At 35.4% G+C, this 17,997-nt stretch overlaps 1 protein-coding gene across 1 annotated transcript in view; it reads left to right on the top strand.

Moving 5' to 3' along the window:
• The window catches only part of BCAS3 (BCAS3 microtubule associated cell migration factor), a gene marked incomplete at its 5' end in the record, with an annotated part of 619,175 nt that overhangs the window by 186,293 nt on the left and 414,885 nt on the right, over positions 1-17,997 (top strand). The window contains 3 exons of the mRNA XM_049861336.1: positions 1,739-1,815; positions 6,232-6,315; positions 16,060-16,230. Coding sequence (XP_049717293.1) covers positions 1,739-1,815; positions 6,232-6,315; positions 16,060-16,230 — 332 coding nt within the window. The remainder of the gene's footprint in view (positions 1-1,738; positions 1,816-6,231; positions 6,316-16,059; positions 16,231-17,997) is intronic.

The raw sequence follows: 17,997 nt of genomic DNA on the forward strand, positions 1-17,997 counted from the left end.
TTTCTTGGAGTACAATTTTTCATAGTATTCTGTTATGATTCTTTTAATTTCAGTTGGGTCTGTTGTGATATTGCCCATCTCGTTTCTTATTCTGATTATTTGTTTAAGTTTCTGTATTTCATTTGTCTGTTTGGGCAGTGGTTTATCGATTTTGTTGATCTTTTCAAAGTACGAGCTTTTTGTTTTGTTAACTTTCAGTTTTTCTATTCTCTATTTCATTTATTTCTGCTCTAATTTTTGTTATTTCCTTTCTTCTGGTGCCCGTGGGCTTCTTTTGCTGTTCTTTATTTTTTCAAGGTGTAGGGTTAATGTTTTGATTTTGGCCCTTTCTTCTTTTGTATGTGTGCATTTATTGCTATAAATTGACCTCTGAGCACTGCTTTTGCTGTGTCCCAAAAGTTCTGGTAGGATGTGTTTTCATTCTCATTTGATTCTGTGAATTTCTTTACTCCATCCTTGATTTCTTCTATAATCCAGTAGTTTTTGAGCAAGGTGTTCAGTTTCCATGTATTTGACTTTTTTTCTTTGCTTTTTCTGTTATTGATTTCCACTTTTATGGCTTTATGGTCAGAAAAGATGCTTTGTAATATTTCAGTGTACTGGATTCTGTTAAGGCTTGCTTTGTGGCCTAATATGGGGTCTATTCTGGAGAATGTTCCATGTGCATTGTAAAAGAAAGTATACTTGGCTGCTCTTGGGTGGCATGTTCTGTGTATGTCTGTGAGATCAAGTTGGTTGATTTGTGGCATTTAGATTGTGCGTGTTTAAAGGGATTCTTTACGTCAATCTCTTGTGCTCTTTGAATTCTTTGCAGTCTTTTTTGAGTTGTCTCTTTAAATCAGTTTTGTGAGACAATAAAATATTATTTGTTTAAGTCACGGATGAGGACCCTGAAACTCAGGAACCTCATTGACATAGCCAGGAGGAGAGAGGACAGCCTCTGAATGACAGACACCATTCAGTTGTGTTGTGTCTTTGTTAGTGGAACTCTGTAAGTTGGTTTTGAACTTCCCATGCATGGAAGTTGTTCACTGTCAGGAATATTTAATATATTCTTGATGAAAGAATAGAACCACAAAATAATCCTTCTTTGTAGTGTTGTTATTGGTTGGGACTGGAAGCAAGAATAATGAAATTTAGTGCTTAGTGTAATATTTAGGATTGTGTAAATGATTCCCCAACATCTTTATACTGAGGCACCCTTTGTGACTATTTTTTATCCTTAGTTTATTCTTCTCATTGACCCCCCATGCAAGTCTTTCCTTTTTTAAAAAAAATTTTTTTTGTTTTTCTCTACCATAGTATGTGTGTGTGTGTGTATCTGATAGTTGTCTTTATCTTTTTCTCTTAAATTCCTGACCCCATTTTATCTTCTCTCAATGTTTCTGCTTAAGAATTTACAGACTCATGATTTTTAAATGATTCCTATTAGCATCTCTCTCTTATTCTAGGAATAACTATATAAAATGCCCACTTTTTGTTAAAGGTGATTAACAGTTGTTTCCAAATCTGTTTCTTATTAGAACAGAATCAAAATCAGGCTATGTAGAAAAAAAAAGGAGGGGAAAAAAAGAAATCTTTACCCTTAGTTAACTATAATGACTAGCATTATGGGAATTTTATCTGAAACTTAAAAAAAAAAATTTTTTTTTTTTTAAATTTTTCTGGCCAACATAATAATCACCAACAGAAGAGTTATTAAGGAAGTTCTCAATATTATCATTTCAAATTTTTTCAGGCTGCTATCCTTGTCCAGGGCCAAACATGAATCCTATTGCTCTTGGGAGCCGCTGGCTTGCTTATGCAGAAAACAAGGTAAGGCATGACCAGTGTTTGGGTTACATGTGATGGAGTGAGTCTTGAAAGATTTTCCCTGTAGATACCTATGCTCCATAGGTGATTACCGACCAGAAATTAATGTTTAATTTACTAGTTTAGTTTTTGTTTCGTTAGGTTGGAATCGTGTAATCCATTATCTTCGCATCTCCTTTCTTGCTTTTGATCAGTATTTGGACTCTATTAAGAATTCAGAAACATTTGACTCTGTAGAACTTTAGTTTTCTAGGCTCTGCATAGAGTAGTTCACTCTATTAATCTCAAAGGACAGCATTAGGGTTATCACAAAACAGCAGCAACCAAAAAAAAAAAACCAAACCTGTTGCTGTGAAGTGGATTCCAACTTACCACAGTACTGGTATTAAAAAATCAGTGGCTTTGGTGAAGCTAGAAACTGTGTCAGAAGTGACCTCTGCCTTCATCAGTAGATTGGGGAGCTAAGGCATAGAATAATTTAGTTGACTTTATGTGTATGCTTAAAATCAGATCCAAATAATAGTTTAGCCATTTATTTTACTAAGGAAATTACTGATCTTATCTATTAATGTGAGTGAAGATACTATATTTATACACTGAGAGTTTTATTTAATGTCCCTGTAAGACAAGTGTTAAATTTGGATTTTTGAAAAGAAGGTTAAATCCTTTTCATTAGAGACTTCAAAGAGGATTAGTATTTTTTGTTTCATCTTTACCTGATTATTTAATTATCTTGGAAACAATATGAAGTAATACAAATGATAATATCACGATGTGGTAAGTAAAGATATTATTTGGTGAAGCCATTTTTTTTTTTTTTCACTAGCCTCTGGAATATACACAATCAGACCATTGAAGTAAAGTATTTTTGTAGATGAATTCCTTGATACTTTATTCAAAATTCTGTCTGTAACAAATAGTTACAGCCAGTGCAGTATTATGCTCTATCCTCTTAATTTTCCAGTGTATCTCATAAAAAATATTTCTTTCCAAATTACTCTTTTCAGACTTTGTTGACAAGTGGCATATAATTCAGTGTGATGACATAATGACTTTTTCTAATATTCACATCTGTAATACATCTCTGATGAGTGCTGAACACATCCTAGAAGAAGATGTATAAATTGTCCCTTGGTGTTTTAGCCGTATTCTCACATGTGGGAAACTGCCCATTTACAATTGGTGGTATTATGCAAATAGCTATATATTGTTTTCAAGGGGAAAGAGCTCCCTTCATAGATGCGTACCCTGGATGGATGCCAGTTGTTTTGCCTTTGACATGTCAATAATATCTGATCTCATACACAGAGACTGGAAAATGTAGTAGAATTCACAAGGAATTTGCTAATCAGGTAGCTGTGTCACCCTTGGAAGAAACATTTCCATAGTATTTCCATAAGAAAAAAAAAAAAAAATAAGAGCTAGTATTTATTACCAATTTGAAGCCTTGGTGGCACAGTGGTTAAAGTGCTTGGCTGCTAACTGAAAGGTCAGCGGTTTGAATCCACCAGCTGCTCCCTGGGAGAAAGATGTGCCAGTCTGCTTGCATAAAGATTACAGCCTTGGAAACCCTATGTAGCAGTTCTGCTCTGTCCTATAGGGTCGCTATGAGTTGCAAATGACTTGATGGCACTGGGTTTGTTTGTTTTGGTTTTGGAGCTTTTGGGCTGAGTGTGTAATTAGAAAATTGAATTTTAATTTTTGAGTGACAGACACTTTCTATTAAAGTCAGTGAAAATGCTCTTTGACTAATATTTTAATCAAGAAGCCCTATATCTTGGTAGGGATTTTTGTTTTTCAATGCTCTGTTTAAAAATATATATTAAACTCAGAACACCTATAATAAACTTGCAAAAATAGCTATAGTTCAAATAGCACCAATACCAGAAATAACACCCATACAGTCTTTACTCTCCATGTCTCTCCCTCTCCCTCTCTGTCTTTCCTTATGTCTCTCTTTGTTTCTTCCTGTCACTGTTTCTGTCTCAGTCTCCCCACTTCTTCCCCCTTCCTTCAGTCCTTCCTTCCCTCACTCCTTCCTCCCTCCCTCCCTCCCTCTCTTCCTCCCTCCCTCCTTTCCTTTTCTCCCTCCCTCATTGCTTCCTCCCTGCCTCATTCCTTTCCTTATGCCTTCCTCCCTCATTCCCTTCCTTCCTTCCTTCCTTCCTTCCTTCCTTCCTTCCTTCCTTCCTTCCTTCCTTCCTTCCTTCCTTCCTTCCTTCCTTCCTTCCTTCCTTCCTTCCTTCCTTCCTTCCTTCCTTCCTTCCTTCCTTCCTTCCTTCCTTCCTTCCTTCCTTCCTTCCTTCCTTCCTTCCTCCCTCCCTTCCTCCCTCCCTCCCTTCCTCCCTCCCTCCCTCCCTCCCTCCCTCCCTCCCTCCCTCCCTCCCTCCCTTCCTTCCTTCCTATGGTTATGGCTTTCATTTGATATGTAATTGAATACATTTATTTTTATAGTTATGTTAAATACATACTTGCTTGTATTTCCCCTTCTTTTGTAAAAGCTAGCATACTATATATGCTTTTTTACACATTGCTTTTTTACTTAACCATATTTCCTGGAAATTAGTCCATTTGCTAAGAGTTTTTGCATTCCAGAAAATTCTGACTCATCTTTAAGTTAGATTAACCAAGATACAACCCATTTCTGATGCTGAATTTTAGGCCATGAATTCTGGTCTATTTAATTTTATGTAGAAATGCTAAGTCAGATTTAGCTGATTTGAAAAGGGAAGGATGTTGCCTATTTTCACACATTTGTCCCTAAGTATTTTAGTTACCTGAAACAGGGAAAAGATGGCATTTCCAAAATACTGTTTTTCCTCACACATGCAGCAGGAGGCAGCAGAGGGATAGCTTTCATAATTCTTCAAATGTGTATTTGTGAATGAAACAGTGCGTGAGATAGAGATTCTTTTTTATTAGACAAAACAATCACTTCAAACTTCTTGCTTTGCCCTTCATGAAAACATTTGCTGGTCACCTGTCACTTGGAAGATTTCTCACCACTCAGCACGAAATCTAGTTAAACAACCACTCAGTAAGGCATAACAGAGATTGCCTAATAAATAGCTTAACATCTAATATACTTTAAAAAGGTGTTCCCTTGTATTATAATGTATTAATACCCCTTTGAATTTTTTTCAACAATATTAATGATGAAGAGAATTTTAAATTTAGAATAAAAGGATAAACGGATTATATGACAACCTTCAGGAACCCTGGTGGTGCAGTGGTTAAGAGCTATGGCGACCTTCAGCTGGTAGCCAAAAGTTCAGCAGTTCGGATCTTTAGCAAAGGACATGGTTTTGAATTACGTGAAGTTTTTTTTTTTTTAATTTTGGGAGATGTGAATTTTTTGTGAATTCCAGGTACTTTAAAAATTCATTTTACTATGTGGTACTATTCTACTTTTGTTATCTTATTTCTTTTAGATGCTTCTGACAACATTTTCTAATAGACTTTTTTTTAGAGCAGTTTTAGGTTTACAGCGATTTCCCAGATACCTCCACCCCTTCTGTACACTGTTTCTTCTATTATTAACATCTTTCATTCCTGTGGTACATTTGTTACAGTTGATAAATCAATATCAATATATTATTATTAACCAAAGTCCATAGTTTATATTAGGGTTCACTCATTTTTTTTAAGTCAGATTAAAAAATCTGGCCATATTTTTATAGATATAAAACTTTTTTTTTCTGGTCGAATATAGAAAGCGTAAGACCAGTGGGGAATTTAATCCTGGTTTATTGCTCAGCAGCTGGGTGAACCATCCATATTGAACTAGTGATTTGCTTAGAAAATTGGCAGGAGAACTTATTTATGTCCGGCACAAATAAGGGCATACCTTTTTTATTCCTAATGCTAAAAGTACTAAGTTCTCTGAAGTGGACAGTTATACGTGTTGTGGTCGATTTATGCATAATACGTGCCACTTTTCCACTGACAGTTGAAAATGGATATATGGCAAAGTCTTTTTTGTCTATTTTTAAAAATTTGTTTCCTTTTACAGTCTTTATAGAGGAATTAAGAGGACAAAACATCCAATTTGCTAGAATGTCAAATATTTAATGTTAGGAAGTCATGTCTAAGTCCTTTGATTATGTTTTTAAAATTTATTTGTGGAAAGGCTGCCAGCCCCAAATCCTACCATTTCAGAGTTTATGAATTCTTAAAGACTGTTCATCTTGTAATTAAAAACTGTAGTTGAGCATGAAACTGCGTGAGTGGCACCAGTGGGTTATAAAAAAGGGTAAAAGTGTCTCAGCAGAGCTTTTAGCTGTTTGTCTGAAATACACTCATGCAAACATTCCCACCTACCACCGCCATTATGCATGGTAAATAAACTCTCTCCTAATAGCCTGTTGAGTTAAACAGTTTAAAGAAATGACTTTCTGCTTCTCTCTCTCTTTTTTCCAGTTGATTCGATGCCATCAGTCCCGTGGTGGAGCCTGTGGAGACAACATTCAGTCTTATACTGCCACAGTCATTAGTGCTGCTAAAGTGAGTATCTCAGTAGTCTCTGGGAGAAGTGATCATGTGGAGTGATTATCAGGTTTCTCATCTGAATCGTATTGAGATTGTCCCTTCTGTTTTCATTCACAAATGTGTAGTAAACTTTCAGAAGTAAATCAGAATTATTTTGCCAATCATGAGTATTGGTTTCTAAATGATTTGGTATTTAATGTCTCCAGGTTCATAAATAATACTTATTTTCTATTGTAATGATTATAGGGTTTATACTTACCCTACTTTAAATATTTAAGATGTTAGCTAGATTAAAGGCTGTTATGTAATTAATACTACTTTTGAAAGAAGCTTCAACATGTTTTAAGAGTGACTTTGGATTCTTTGTGATCTACCTACATTGATACCCCTTTGCATCTTTGGACATTTTTGAGTCTTCTTGATATAAAAAGAGTAAGGGTTTTGTATATCAACCATATAATATATGAAATTACTCACATGTAATTTGTAGAAACAATTCCAATTCAATACCATGTATCGTACTTTGCTCTTTTAACTTATCATTATACCTAATTTAAATATTTTTTTGAAAACATTTTTCTTATATCTGTATCATGTCTGTCACTCTCTCTGTTTCTGGACTTCTGAGGCAGAAGGCAAGAAAACTTTAACCAAACCCCTGGCACATTCAAAGATTCTTTCATATCAGGGGGCTCCCCCCAGCATGTTTGTCAAGTGAGTTATTTTCTTGTGTGGGGGTTTAATTTTGATGTCGGCTGGTAAACTTTGTGCTGATTATAAGGTATCCTTTTGAATTGTGAAGTGTACAGCAAAACAGGTCTAATAATAGGGATGACAGTGTGTAATGGAAAGCACAACTATACAGAAACTATACAGTTTAAAGCAAACCACAGGGAAGGAATCAAAGGTCACACTATTTTATGTAAAACAAATACAAAAATACTTCAAGATTGGTCATAAATGCTTACACCATATGCTTTAGAATGTGTTCCTTGTTTTGATGGGAGAAGCATTGCATATTTTTCATTCAAAGGGAAAATAATGAACAAGTTTTTACATTTACAGTACTATACATTTTAGATTTCAGAAATTTTTATGAAGATCAGTTTTTCCATTGTATATGCAAAAATACATGGTTAAGAATTTGGCTGCTAACCAAAAGGTCGGCAGTTCAAATCTACCAGCCATTCCTTGGAATCCCTATGGCGTAATTCTACTCTGTCTTATAGGATTGCTGTGAGTCGGAATCGGCTCAATGGCAACAGGTACGGGTATGCAAAAATTACGATGGTCATTTCAAAGAAGAAAAACTTAAGGCAGAATAATTAGTCAACATCTTCAGTGTTATTTAGTAAGTGTGTAGTGTTTTCACAAAGTATCAATGAGATTTTGTTCTCATCTCTTTTAGATTGATCTGCCTCATACAATTAAATTGATCATTGTATTATCATTTTGAGTTATTTTCAGTTATGGGATGGATGACACTTGCCCACACCTTACCCTCAATATTGTGAACTGTGAGGCAGGTACTGATGTCTTCTATATTTAGACTAACAAATGAGATTGATGACAACACCTTAATCCAGTCAATTTGTCATAGGCCATTGCTCACCAACAGGTTGATTGGAATTCAGTGGTAGCCCTGGCAATATACAAAAATTTCCCACTAGCTCCTGAATAATACATGTAACATTTACTTTTGTTTGTTTTTGCTAGATTGTGATGTTTATTCATGTTCACAGTTGTAAATTTGGAAGATGAAGGAAAAACATAGCCATGAACATAAAAATCACCCATTTCTTGATAGTATTGTGTGTATCAGTCATTTTTTGATAGTTTTTTGTGTGTCTGTGTACGTATATAGTGAAACCAGTGAGAGCCAGAACTTGATGGAACTGCCTTGTTTTTGGGTCTTGCAGCTTTTCCACTTTTGACGGGGTACAGTTTTAACACTTTTCTATCGCTCGTTTTAGTGGATAGAGCAGATTTCCACCTTGCACAGGTTCTGGCTTTCACAGGTTTTTGTATATCAACCATGTAATATATGAAATTACTTACATGTAATTTGTAGAAACAATTCCAATTCAATACCATATATCGTACTTTGCTCTTTTAACTTATCATTATACCTAATTTAAATATTTTTTTGAAAACATTTTTCTTATATTTGTATCATGTCTATCACTCTCTCTGTTTCTGGACTTCTGAGGCAGAAGGCATATTTTGGAATTTCTTTAAAAATATTGCCAAAGCTCAGCTAACAGATACATGAGAAAATGCTTTCAATCATTAGCCATTAGAGAAATGCAAATTAAAACTACAATGAGATTCCATCTCACTCCAACAAGGCTGGCATTAATCCAAAAAACACAAAATAATAAATGTTGGAGAGGCTGTGGAGAGATTGGAACACTGCTGGTGGGAATGTAAAAGGGTACAACCACTTTGGAAATCTATCTGGCGTTTTCTTAAAAAGTTAGAAATAGAACTACCACACAACCCAGAAATCCCACTCCTCGGAATATACCCTAGAGAAATAAGAACCTTTACACGAACAGATATATGCACATCCATGTTCATTGCAGCACTGTTTACAATAGCAAAAAGCTGGAAACAACCAAGGTGTCCATCAACGGATGAATGGTTAAATAAATTATGGTATATTCACACAATGGAATACTACACATTGATAAAGAACAGTGACGAATCTGTGAAACATTTCATAACATGGAGGAACCTGGAAGGCATTATGCTGAGTGAAATTAGTCAGAGGCAAAAGGACAAATATTGTGTAAGACCATTATTATAAGATCTTGAGAAATAGTATAAACTGAGAAGAACACATTCTTTCGTGGTTACGAGACGGGGGAGGGAGGGAGGGTGGGAGAGTGTTGTTCACTGATTAGTTAGTAGATAAGAACTACTTTAGGTGAAGGGAAGGACAATACTCAATGCAGGGAAGGTCAGCTCAACTGGACTGGACCAAAAGCAAAGAAGTTTCCAGGATAAACCGAATGCTTCGAAGGTCAGCGGAGCAAGGGCGGGGGTTTGGGGACTATGGCTTAAGGGGACTTCTAAGTCAATTGGCAAAATAAATTCTATTATGAAAACATTCTGCATCCCACTTTGAAGTGTGGTGTCTGGGGTCTTAAATGCTAACAAGCGGCCATCTAAGATGCATCAATTGGTCTCAGCCCACCTGGATCAAAGGAGAATGAAGAACACCAAGGTCACACGATAACTATGAGCCCAAGAGATAGAAAGGGCCACATGAGCTAGAGACTTACATCATACTGAGACCAGAAGAACTAGATGGTTCCCGGCCACAACTGATGACTGCCCTGACAGGGAGCACAACAGAGAACCCCCGAGAGAGCAGGAGATCAGTGGGATGCAGACCCCAAATTCTCATAAATAGACCGTACTTAATGGTCTGACTGAGACTAGAAGAATCCCGGTAGTCATGGTCCCCAAACCTCCTGTTGGCCCAGGACAGGAACCACTCCCGAAGACAACTCATCAGACATGGAAGGGACTGGCCAATGTGTTGGAGAGAGATGCTGATGAAGAGTGAGCTACTTGTATTAGGTGGACACTTGAGACTGTGTTGGCATCTCCTGTCTGGAGGGGAGATGGGAGGTTAGAGAGGGTTAGAAACTGGCAAAATGGTCACGAAAGGAGAGACTGGAAGGAGGGAGCGGGCTGGCTCATTAGGGGGAGAGTAGATGGGAGTATGTAATAAGGTATATATAGGCTTGTGTGTGACAGACAGACTGACTTGATTTGTAAACTTAAAGCACAATAAAAAATTTTTAAAACAAAACAAAATATTGCCAAAGCTACTACCAGAAATAAAGTGACTCTTCATTTCACTTCCAAGGTGTGCATATTTTATATAGAAAAAGATTCTGAGGTTAAGATGACTTTCCCCCCTCCCATGGTAGTTTCTCCTAGTGAGGTGTATTATATATTATATACTTTGGTTTATATTAGCCTTCTAAGGTATACAGCAGTTCCAGTTTTACATAATAACTACATCAAAGTGACTTCTGTAATTAAATAGTACAATTTTAAGTATTTTTTGTTACTCTTACATTATCAATTATACATTTCACAGCTTATTAAGTAAGCCTTATTTTAGTCATCTATCTCATACCTTTTTTTCTAAAAATGTTTGTGCACCTTTATTCTTACTTTACTTTTTAAGCATATGTTCCCAGAAAGAACTCCTTATACTCCTGTTATATTAGCATGTTCACTTGGGAAAATCTATTATGTTGTACACTTGTAATACATGTATTTTCTGGGTTTTTTTTTTTTTTTGTAAAAATCTCCTTGAAAAACAGACATACAAACTTACAAAGACATCTTCAAGACTAGAAACCTCTGTAGAATTCTATCAAACATTTAAGAATTAAAATGGCAATATTACAAAGACTCTTCCAGCGATTAGAAAAAGTGATATACCTGATCTTGTTCTGTGATGCTGTATCACTGTGGTACCAAAATTTGACAAGTGTTATGTTCCTCATAAAGTGTTTGATAAAATCCAACTTGTATTCATTGGTAAAATCATTTAGTAAAAACAGGTAGTCCCTGGGTTATGAACATCCAGTTTACAACTTGTACTTGCCCTTAAATGTTATGTAGATTTGCCCTAGCTTTGAGACTGTTAAACTCACCCCTACTCACAACAAATTCTTCACCTTCTTCATACAATCACCTTGTGATTCTTCACACAATCACCTTCACTAGCTGCACGTGCAGCTTTTAAATCACTGAAAAAGCTTCAAGCCTTTTCTTGCTCTAACTCAAACCCAAACCGAAACCCAAACCCACTGCCATTGAGTCGATTCCGACTCATAGCAACGCCATAAAGTAAGGCCAAGTAAGAACTGTGTGCATCTGTTCCAGCTTACCTACAAATTCTTAAAGACACACTCAGAAACAGATCTCATTTGCAGCCCGGGGACTGCCTGTAGTGATAGTTCCCAGTGCTCTGCAATTCCATTTTTCTTGAATTGTAAAACGTAGTAATCATGGTCAAATTCGAGTCTATTTCTGATAATTCCGTTGTCTGGGTCCCTTGTTGTGTGTTGTTTTTGCTGGTTCTCATTCATGGAGTCTTGACCCCTTGTTTGCCTGATAATTTTTCATTGTGTTCCAGAAATTTTATTTCAAAAATTGTTTTTAGAAAAATTTTGTACTTAGGCTGTTGTTGTTCTTAGGTGCTGCCAAGTTGATCTCAACTCACAGCGACCCCATGTGACAGAGTCGAACTGCCCCGTAGGGTTTCCTAGGCTGTAATCTTTATGCGAGTGGATCGCCAGGTCTTTCTCCCAAGGAGCTGCTGGGTGGGTTCAACCTGCCAGTCTTTTGGTTAGCAGCCTAGTGCTTAACCATTGCCCTACCAGGACTCATTACTTAGAATATTGTCTTCGTTTATCTTCTGCCAGACTTCTGGAGCACTTGCAGTCTGGGATTGTCTTAATCCAGTTTTAGGGATTGAGGTTATTTAAATGAAACTGACCAGCAATGGGTGTGAAGTTTTGTTTACTGCAGGTTCACTCTTACTTCCAGTGTATATCCCTTTATGTCCCAACCCAAAGCACTGAGGTAAGGTCAACAGGTAGACCCCCCCAGCAGACCTCTGTTGCCAGTACATTTCCTCCTCCTCCCTGAAACCTGTCAAAAGCACCACTTAGTGTTTTAGCAGACCTTTCCAAAATCAGCAAATGCCTGTAGGCCTAAATGCCCCTAGGCCTAAATGCCCAGCTAACTTATCAGGATTCCCTTCTTCTCTTTGATTTTGACCCAGTTACTCTTTACTATCTTGTTAAATATTTAATGTCTCCAAGAAGGCTTAAAAACAAACAACAACAATGTCCCCTTCAGTTTTTCTAATTGTTTGTATCTAGTCTGTCACCAATAGAAAATAAAACTTCTTCTGATTTATGACCATTTCTTTAATTTCTAGGTAAAAAGGCATTTTTTGAGGTCTAATATGGAAAATATGTAAAAAGCCATGTAGTATATGCTGTTTAAGAAAATACTTATCTTAAAATAGTTTTATTATTAAATGTTAAATCTCTTTTTTTGAAAAGAGTAACCGTTTATCTCTTCTTTCTGATGACAACTTCCTGTGTTGCTGCATTGAGGTTATGTAACCATTTTGTTAGATAGAGGGATTAATTAAAAATTTTTTTCTTCTCAGTGCCGTTATTAAGATAAACATATTAATTGTATTAGTAGTTGGAGCTCCTTTGTGGAAATAATATTTTCTGGATTTCTAAGTATTATTTAAAATTAATCTTTCTTTATACTTTTAGATTTTTCCCTTTGATTTTAAAAACAATTTAATTGCCAATTTAATATAAAAGTGATAAATTCTCTATGTTAGTAAAGGGAAAATTTAAATATTGAAATTGCTTAACTTTTCAAATTAGATTACTTTGATAACCTATAAAATCTTGGTGTGGGTTTCCTATTTGCCTCATTAACGGCCTTATTTGATTTTTCCTTTAATGTATTTTAACTTCAGTGTGGTAAATTGATTTAATAAAAATGCCTCTGTTTTCTCTTGTTATTTGATAACTTCTTAATGACAACTAACAGCTTTTGTGAGAGCAGCACCATTAGCACTAATGGGTTGGGAGGACAACTTATATGACATGGGAAAGGTTAAAGATGACAAGTGACACTTTGGCAAATCTGCCTGCAAGAGAACAGAACAAATTTCATGCTAATTTCAACTATAGGTCATAATGGATTATCTCACACTTTCGTCTATAGCCTCTGATAATCACAGATTAGTTCTGCGAGTACTTTAGCTAATAAGGAATGTAATGAACTTTAATATAGATACCTCGGATGGTTAAGGACACTCAATCTAAATTATCTCTATCTGGCCAAATTAGATTTTTATATTTTAATTTTTGATTAGCCTTTACCTTTTCTGAGGTATGGATTTGAGGATATCATCAGGTACACACCCTAACCACTAAAATCAATTGGAAAGACAAATTACTGTGAAATGTAAAAACTGTTAAGTGACAACATTATATATTACTTCAGAACACTAATTCCTATGGATTTGTTTGATTCCAGCATTGAAACACATTCCTTATAAAGGCAAAGTTTTACTAATGGGGAGAACTTCCAGCACTCTTCCCTCACCTGCCATATTAGGCTTTGTTTTGAAAGTTTATGAGTTATGACCAGGAGTAGTACTATCTTGCCACTTACTGTAGATTTGCTGCCTGTTAATTTTTGGGTTTAGATTTTTCACCACATAATAAGTTGGCCCCATTGATAGTTATAATTTTGTTTTCTTAGAAATATCAATAACTCTTCATGTAAAATGAGCCTTTGACTATGAAATATACACTTTGTCCCCTCATTTTTTCATGGTGCGTTTTCCTATCTCTCTTATATTAACTTTTCCTGTTATCTTACTGTTTGCTTTGGTACATTACTTTCTGTTTTTTGTGTGCTCTAGTTCTTCTAGTAGGGGCCCTTTTAGTTTTATTCCTATTCATTGGTACAAGAGCATGAAATAATAGGCTTGGGGGCAAATGGGGACTATACGCAACCGAAGACTAAAACTAAAAGGCATTCCTTTGATAAAGGGATAGCTCCTTTAAGTGGGAGCATCACCATTAGCATTAATGGAATAAGTACATCAGCTGAGGCATCTCAGAGGTTAATCAGGCTTCCTGGCCAGCTCTTGACATCAATACACTGTGGCGCCTGATTCTGTTGGTCCTTCAGAGGCTTTCCTGACAACACCCTAACAGACTTTGTGTAAGTCATTTCTTGTGAATTATTGAAGCAAACATTTGACTGCTAATTGATGAACGCTAATGTGTTTTATAATCACTGCAGTTTGAGTTTTTAGCACTAAACAAAACAGTTACAATTGATCTGTGGCTTTTTCATGGTTTCTTTCAGCTGTATGTGATCTTTTTGTTTGAATCCAGTAGATGACTTTGATGGTCATTTTATTTAAGTATTCATAGGATACATTATTATGGTTTTCTTTTTCCTCCCCCCCCCATCATACATCTAAAAAATAATTGAGTAGTAGATAATTTAGCTTTCAATTAATTGGCCCTCCAGTTGATGTGTCTGATGCTGTCCAACCCAAATAACTTCATCTGGGTAGGACCGCTGACTATGCTCTGTATTCATGAAGTGTGAAATCATGAGTAATAACAGAAACAGATTGAAAGGCAGTGTAGGATGGAGATTTAAAAATTAGGCTCTGGAGACACACAGTCCTGCTTTTGAATTCTGGCTCTGTCATTGGCTAGCTGTTTGAGCTGCCATTTTACTTAACTTCTTTAGCCCCAATTTTCTCTCTGTAGAACTGGGGAAATCTATATAGTTAAAAGCCTTGATTAGTCCCTAGTCTATGGTAAACGTTCCACTGAAACATAATTACAGTAAAGTGCACACATTGTTAGTGTCAGTTATATGATGTTTTAATGGAAAATTTCTTAGTAAATACCACTTTTTCAATTCCATCCTTATGTTGTCACATAATTTAATTTCAGCCCAGATGTTGCTTAAATAAAAATTGGGTCTTAAACAAACAAACACCCTTTTTAAATTACGATCTGAAATACCATGTATATAATAGTGTATATTTTAAAATTTAGCTATAGCATATGCTAGAATATAGGTAAGGTTATTTTTTCCCCATAATTAGTAAAGAGTTACCGTATATTTAAAACCCTTGTAGTCTGTTGTATTGGCGCTACTGTTCATACTTTTGGACTTTATATACTTTATGTTGAAGTTAAAGTATATCTGAATATACTTTAATTTGAATGTACTTAATTCTGGATGCATGTATATTATATAATGTTATTTTTAATATGGCCATGTAATCTAGGCTGCATATCTTGGGCTCTGATGATGACACTCTTCTTTAACCTGTCTGAGTTACATAGTTTTGTCTTTCAGCTTTCTTCCCTTTAGATGAAAATATGGTTGCTTTAAAAAATATTTCTTTCTGTTAAAGCATATGAAAATATTCAGATTATGACATTTATATAAAAGAAAAGGTACTCACACATGACTAATCTATTTTCTTTGAATGGCATGCAACTGATACATAGTAAAATATCATCTTTAATTTGAAATAGCATATTAGAACCGTTGCATTGAATTTTCTGTTACAAGATAGAAAAGAATCCTTTTAGCTAATTTTATGATATTTCATTTATCTAGTAATTAGTATCTTGAACAAAGATAATTTTACACATACCAAATCTTGACATGCAATATTATATAGTGTCACATTATAGCTTTACTTTGCAAGCTTTACTTATTCTACCAATGTCTCAGCCTTTTTTATGCTAGAAAATAGATATAAAATTTGATTTGGAATATTAAAAAAAAATAGTACATCATATAGTGCCACTTCTTACAATGTTACATATTTTAAGATATATACATTAAGGGGAGGGGAAAAATATATAAAATTTTATACCCTCATGTGGAACGAAGCTCTTTAATTATTTACCTTTAACTTTATTCTGGAACTAATACTGGTTTTCTAACTAAAATTCAAGATTGCAATAAAAGTCAGACTGAATTTCTGTGATAATTCTCTTAAAACCACTGCTACATGAAAAATTGTAAGTATATAAAGGCTTTCTTAATATAATGAATATGAGAGTTAATAGAATGTGTATTTCTGTTTAGAAGTCAAATACTGATGTGAAGTCATATATTTTGCCTTTTATTCCATAGACATTGAAAACTGGTCTGACAATGGTTGGGAAAGTGGTAACCCAGCTGACAGGCACCCTGCCTTCAGGTGTGACAGAAGATGATGTTGCCATCCATAGTAATTCACGACGGAGTCCTTTGGTCCCAGGCATAATCACAGTTATTGACACTGAAACAGTTGGAGAGGGCCAGGTAAGAAGAGCATGCAATGTGTATTTCAAGAAGAGGGTGGACTGACTATCATTTGGGATCAATATCAGCCAAAATGTACTAGGCCTAAGAGATCATTAATTTGGAATTCTAGTAATTGAGATTATTTCAGGTTAGAATTTTTTCAATAATAATAATGGTACTAGCATGTTAAAACTTGTTATTTCAAACATTATAGATATCTCAAACCTGAAGATAAAGCTGAAGTTCTAAGGAATTCTCTTTATCAGAATATTTATTTATAAATAAATGATGCTTTCTCTTTATGCTGTTCCTTTCATAATGCCACTTCATTTTTTTGTGTAATGATCTTTGTTATAATCTAAATTATAAGACTAAAAATTGCTGTTTAAGGCTGAGGCTTGCTCATAAAAGGAATCAACAAGACCTTACATATTTGGGAGGGAAATAATAATTAGTGAATAATATAAAAATTAGTGTAGATAAATATTGTCATTTTCTTATAAATAGCAAAAAAAATCACACACATGAAATCTCAGTGTAGCATATCAGAATATATGTTGTTGCTGTTAGATGTTGTTGAGTTGGTTCTGACTCATAGCAGCCCTATGTACTATAGAATGAAACACTGCCCCATTTTGCGCCATGCTCAAAATCATTGTTATACGTGAGCCCATTGCTGCAGCCCTGTGCCAATGCCTCTCATTTAGTGTGTTCCTCTTTTTTGCTGACCCTGTACTTTACCAAGCGTGATGTCCTTCTCTAGGGACCCATCCCTCCTGACAGCGTGTCCAAAATGTGTAAGATGTAGTCTCGCCAACCTTGCTTCCAAGGAGCATTCTGGTTGTACTTCTTCCAAGACAGATTTGTTCGTTCTTTTGGCAGTCCATGGTATATTCAATATTCTTCACCACCAACACCACAATCAAAGGCATCAAGTTTTGTTCGGTCTTCTTATTCATTGTCCAGCTTTTGCATGCATATAATGGGATCGAAATACCATGGCTTGGGTCAGGCGCACCTTAGTCTTCAAGGTGACATCTTTGCTTTTCAGCACTTTAAGGAGGTCTTTTGCCACAGATTTGCCCAGTGCAATAAATCATTTGATTTCTTGACTGCTGCTTCCATGGGTGTTGATAGTGGATACAAGTAAAATGAAATCTTTGACAACTTCAATCTTTTCCCCATTTATCATGATGTTTAAAAAATTTTTTTTGTTTATTGGTCCAGTTGTGAAGATTTTTGTTTTCTTTATGTTTAAGTGTAATCCATACTGAAGGCTGTGATCTTTGATCTTCCTCATTAAGTGCTCCAAGTCCTCTTCACTTTCAGTGAGCAAAGTTGTGTCATCTGCATAACGCAGGTTGTTAATGGGTTTTCCTCCAATCCTGATGCCTCGTTCTTCTTCATATAGTCCAGTGTCTCGGATTATTTGTTCCGCATACAGATTGAATAGGTATGGTAAAAGGATACAACCCTGACAAACACCTTTCCTGACTTTAAACCATGCAGTATTCCCTTGTTCTGATTAGAATACATGGTAATAGCTTATTATAAAATCTTGTATCATCAGATAAAAACAAAAAAGTAGTTGTAATATTTTTTTAACATAGATACAGAAACATTTAGGAGGAATGATTATAAACACGAGAAAACATTTTATGCTTGCATTTAAATCTTTCTGGTAAAAAAAAACCCGAGTGTAATTGGGTTCTGATTTTTCCCTTTGACACTCATGAACGTTATTATTATTATTATTATTATTTGTATCATAGTCTTGTCTTGGTT

Source organism: Elephas maximus, chromosome 19 (assembly GCF_024166365.1).
Source record: "Elephas maximus indicus isolate mEleMax1 chromosome 19, mEleMax1 primary haplotype, whole genome shotgun sequence".
Classification (NCBI taxonomy): Eukaryota; Metazoa; Chordata; class Mammalia; order Proboscidea; family Elephantidae; genus Elephas; species Elephas maximus.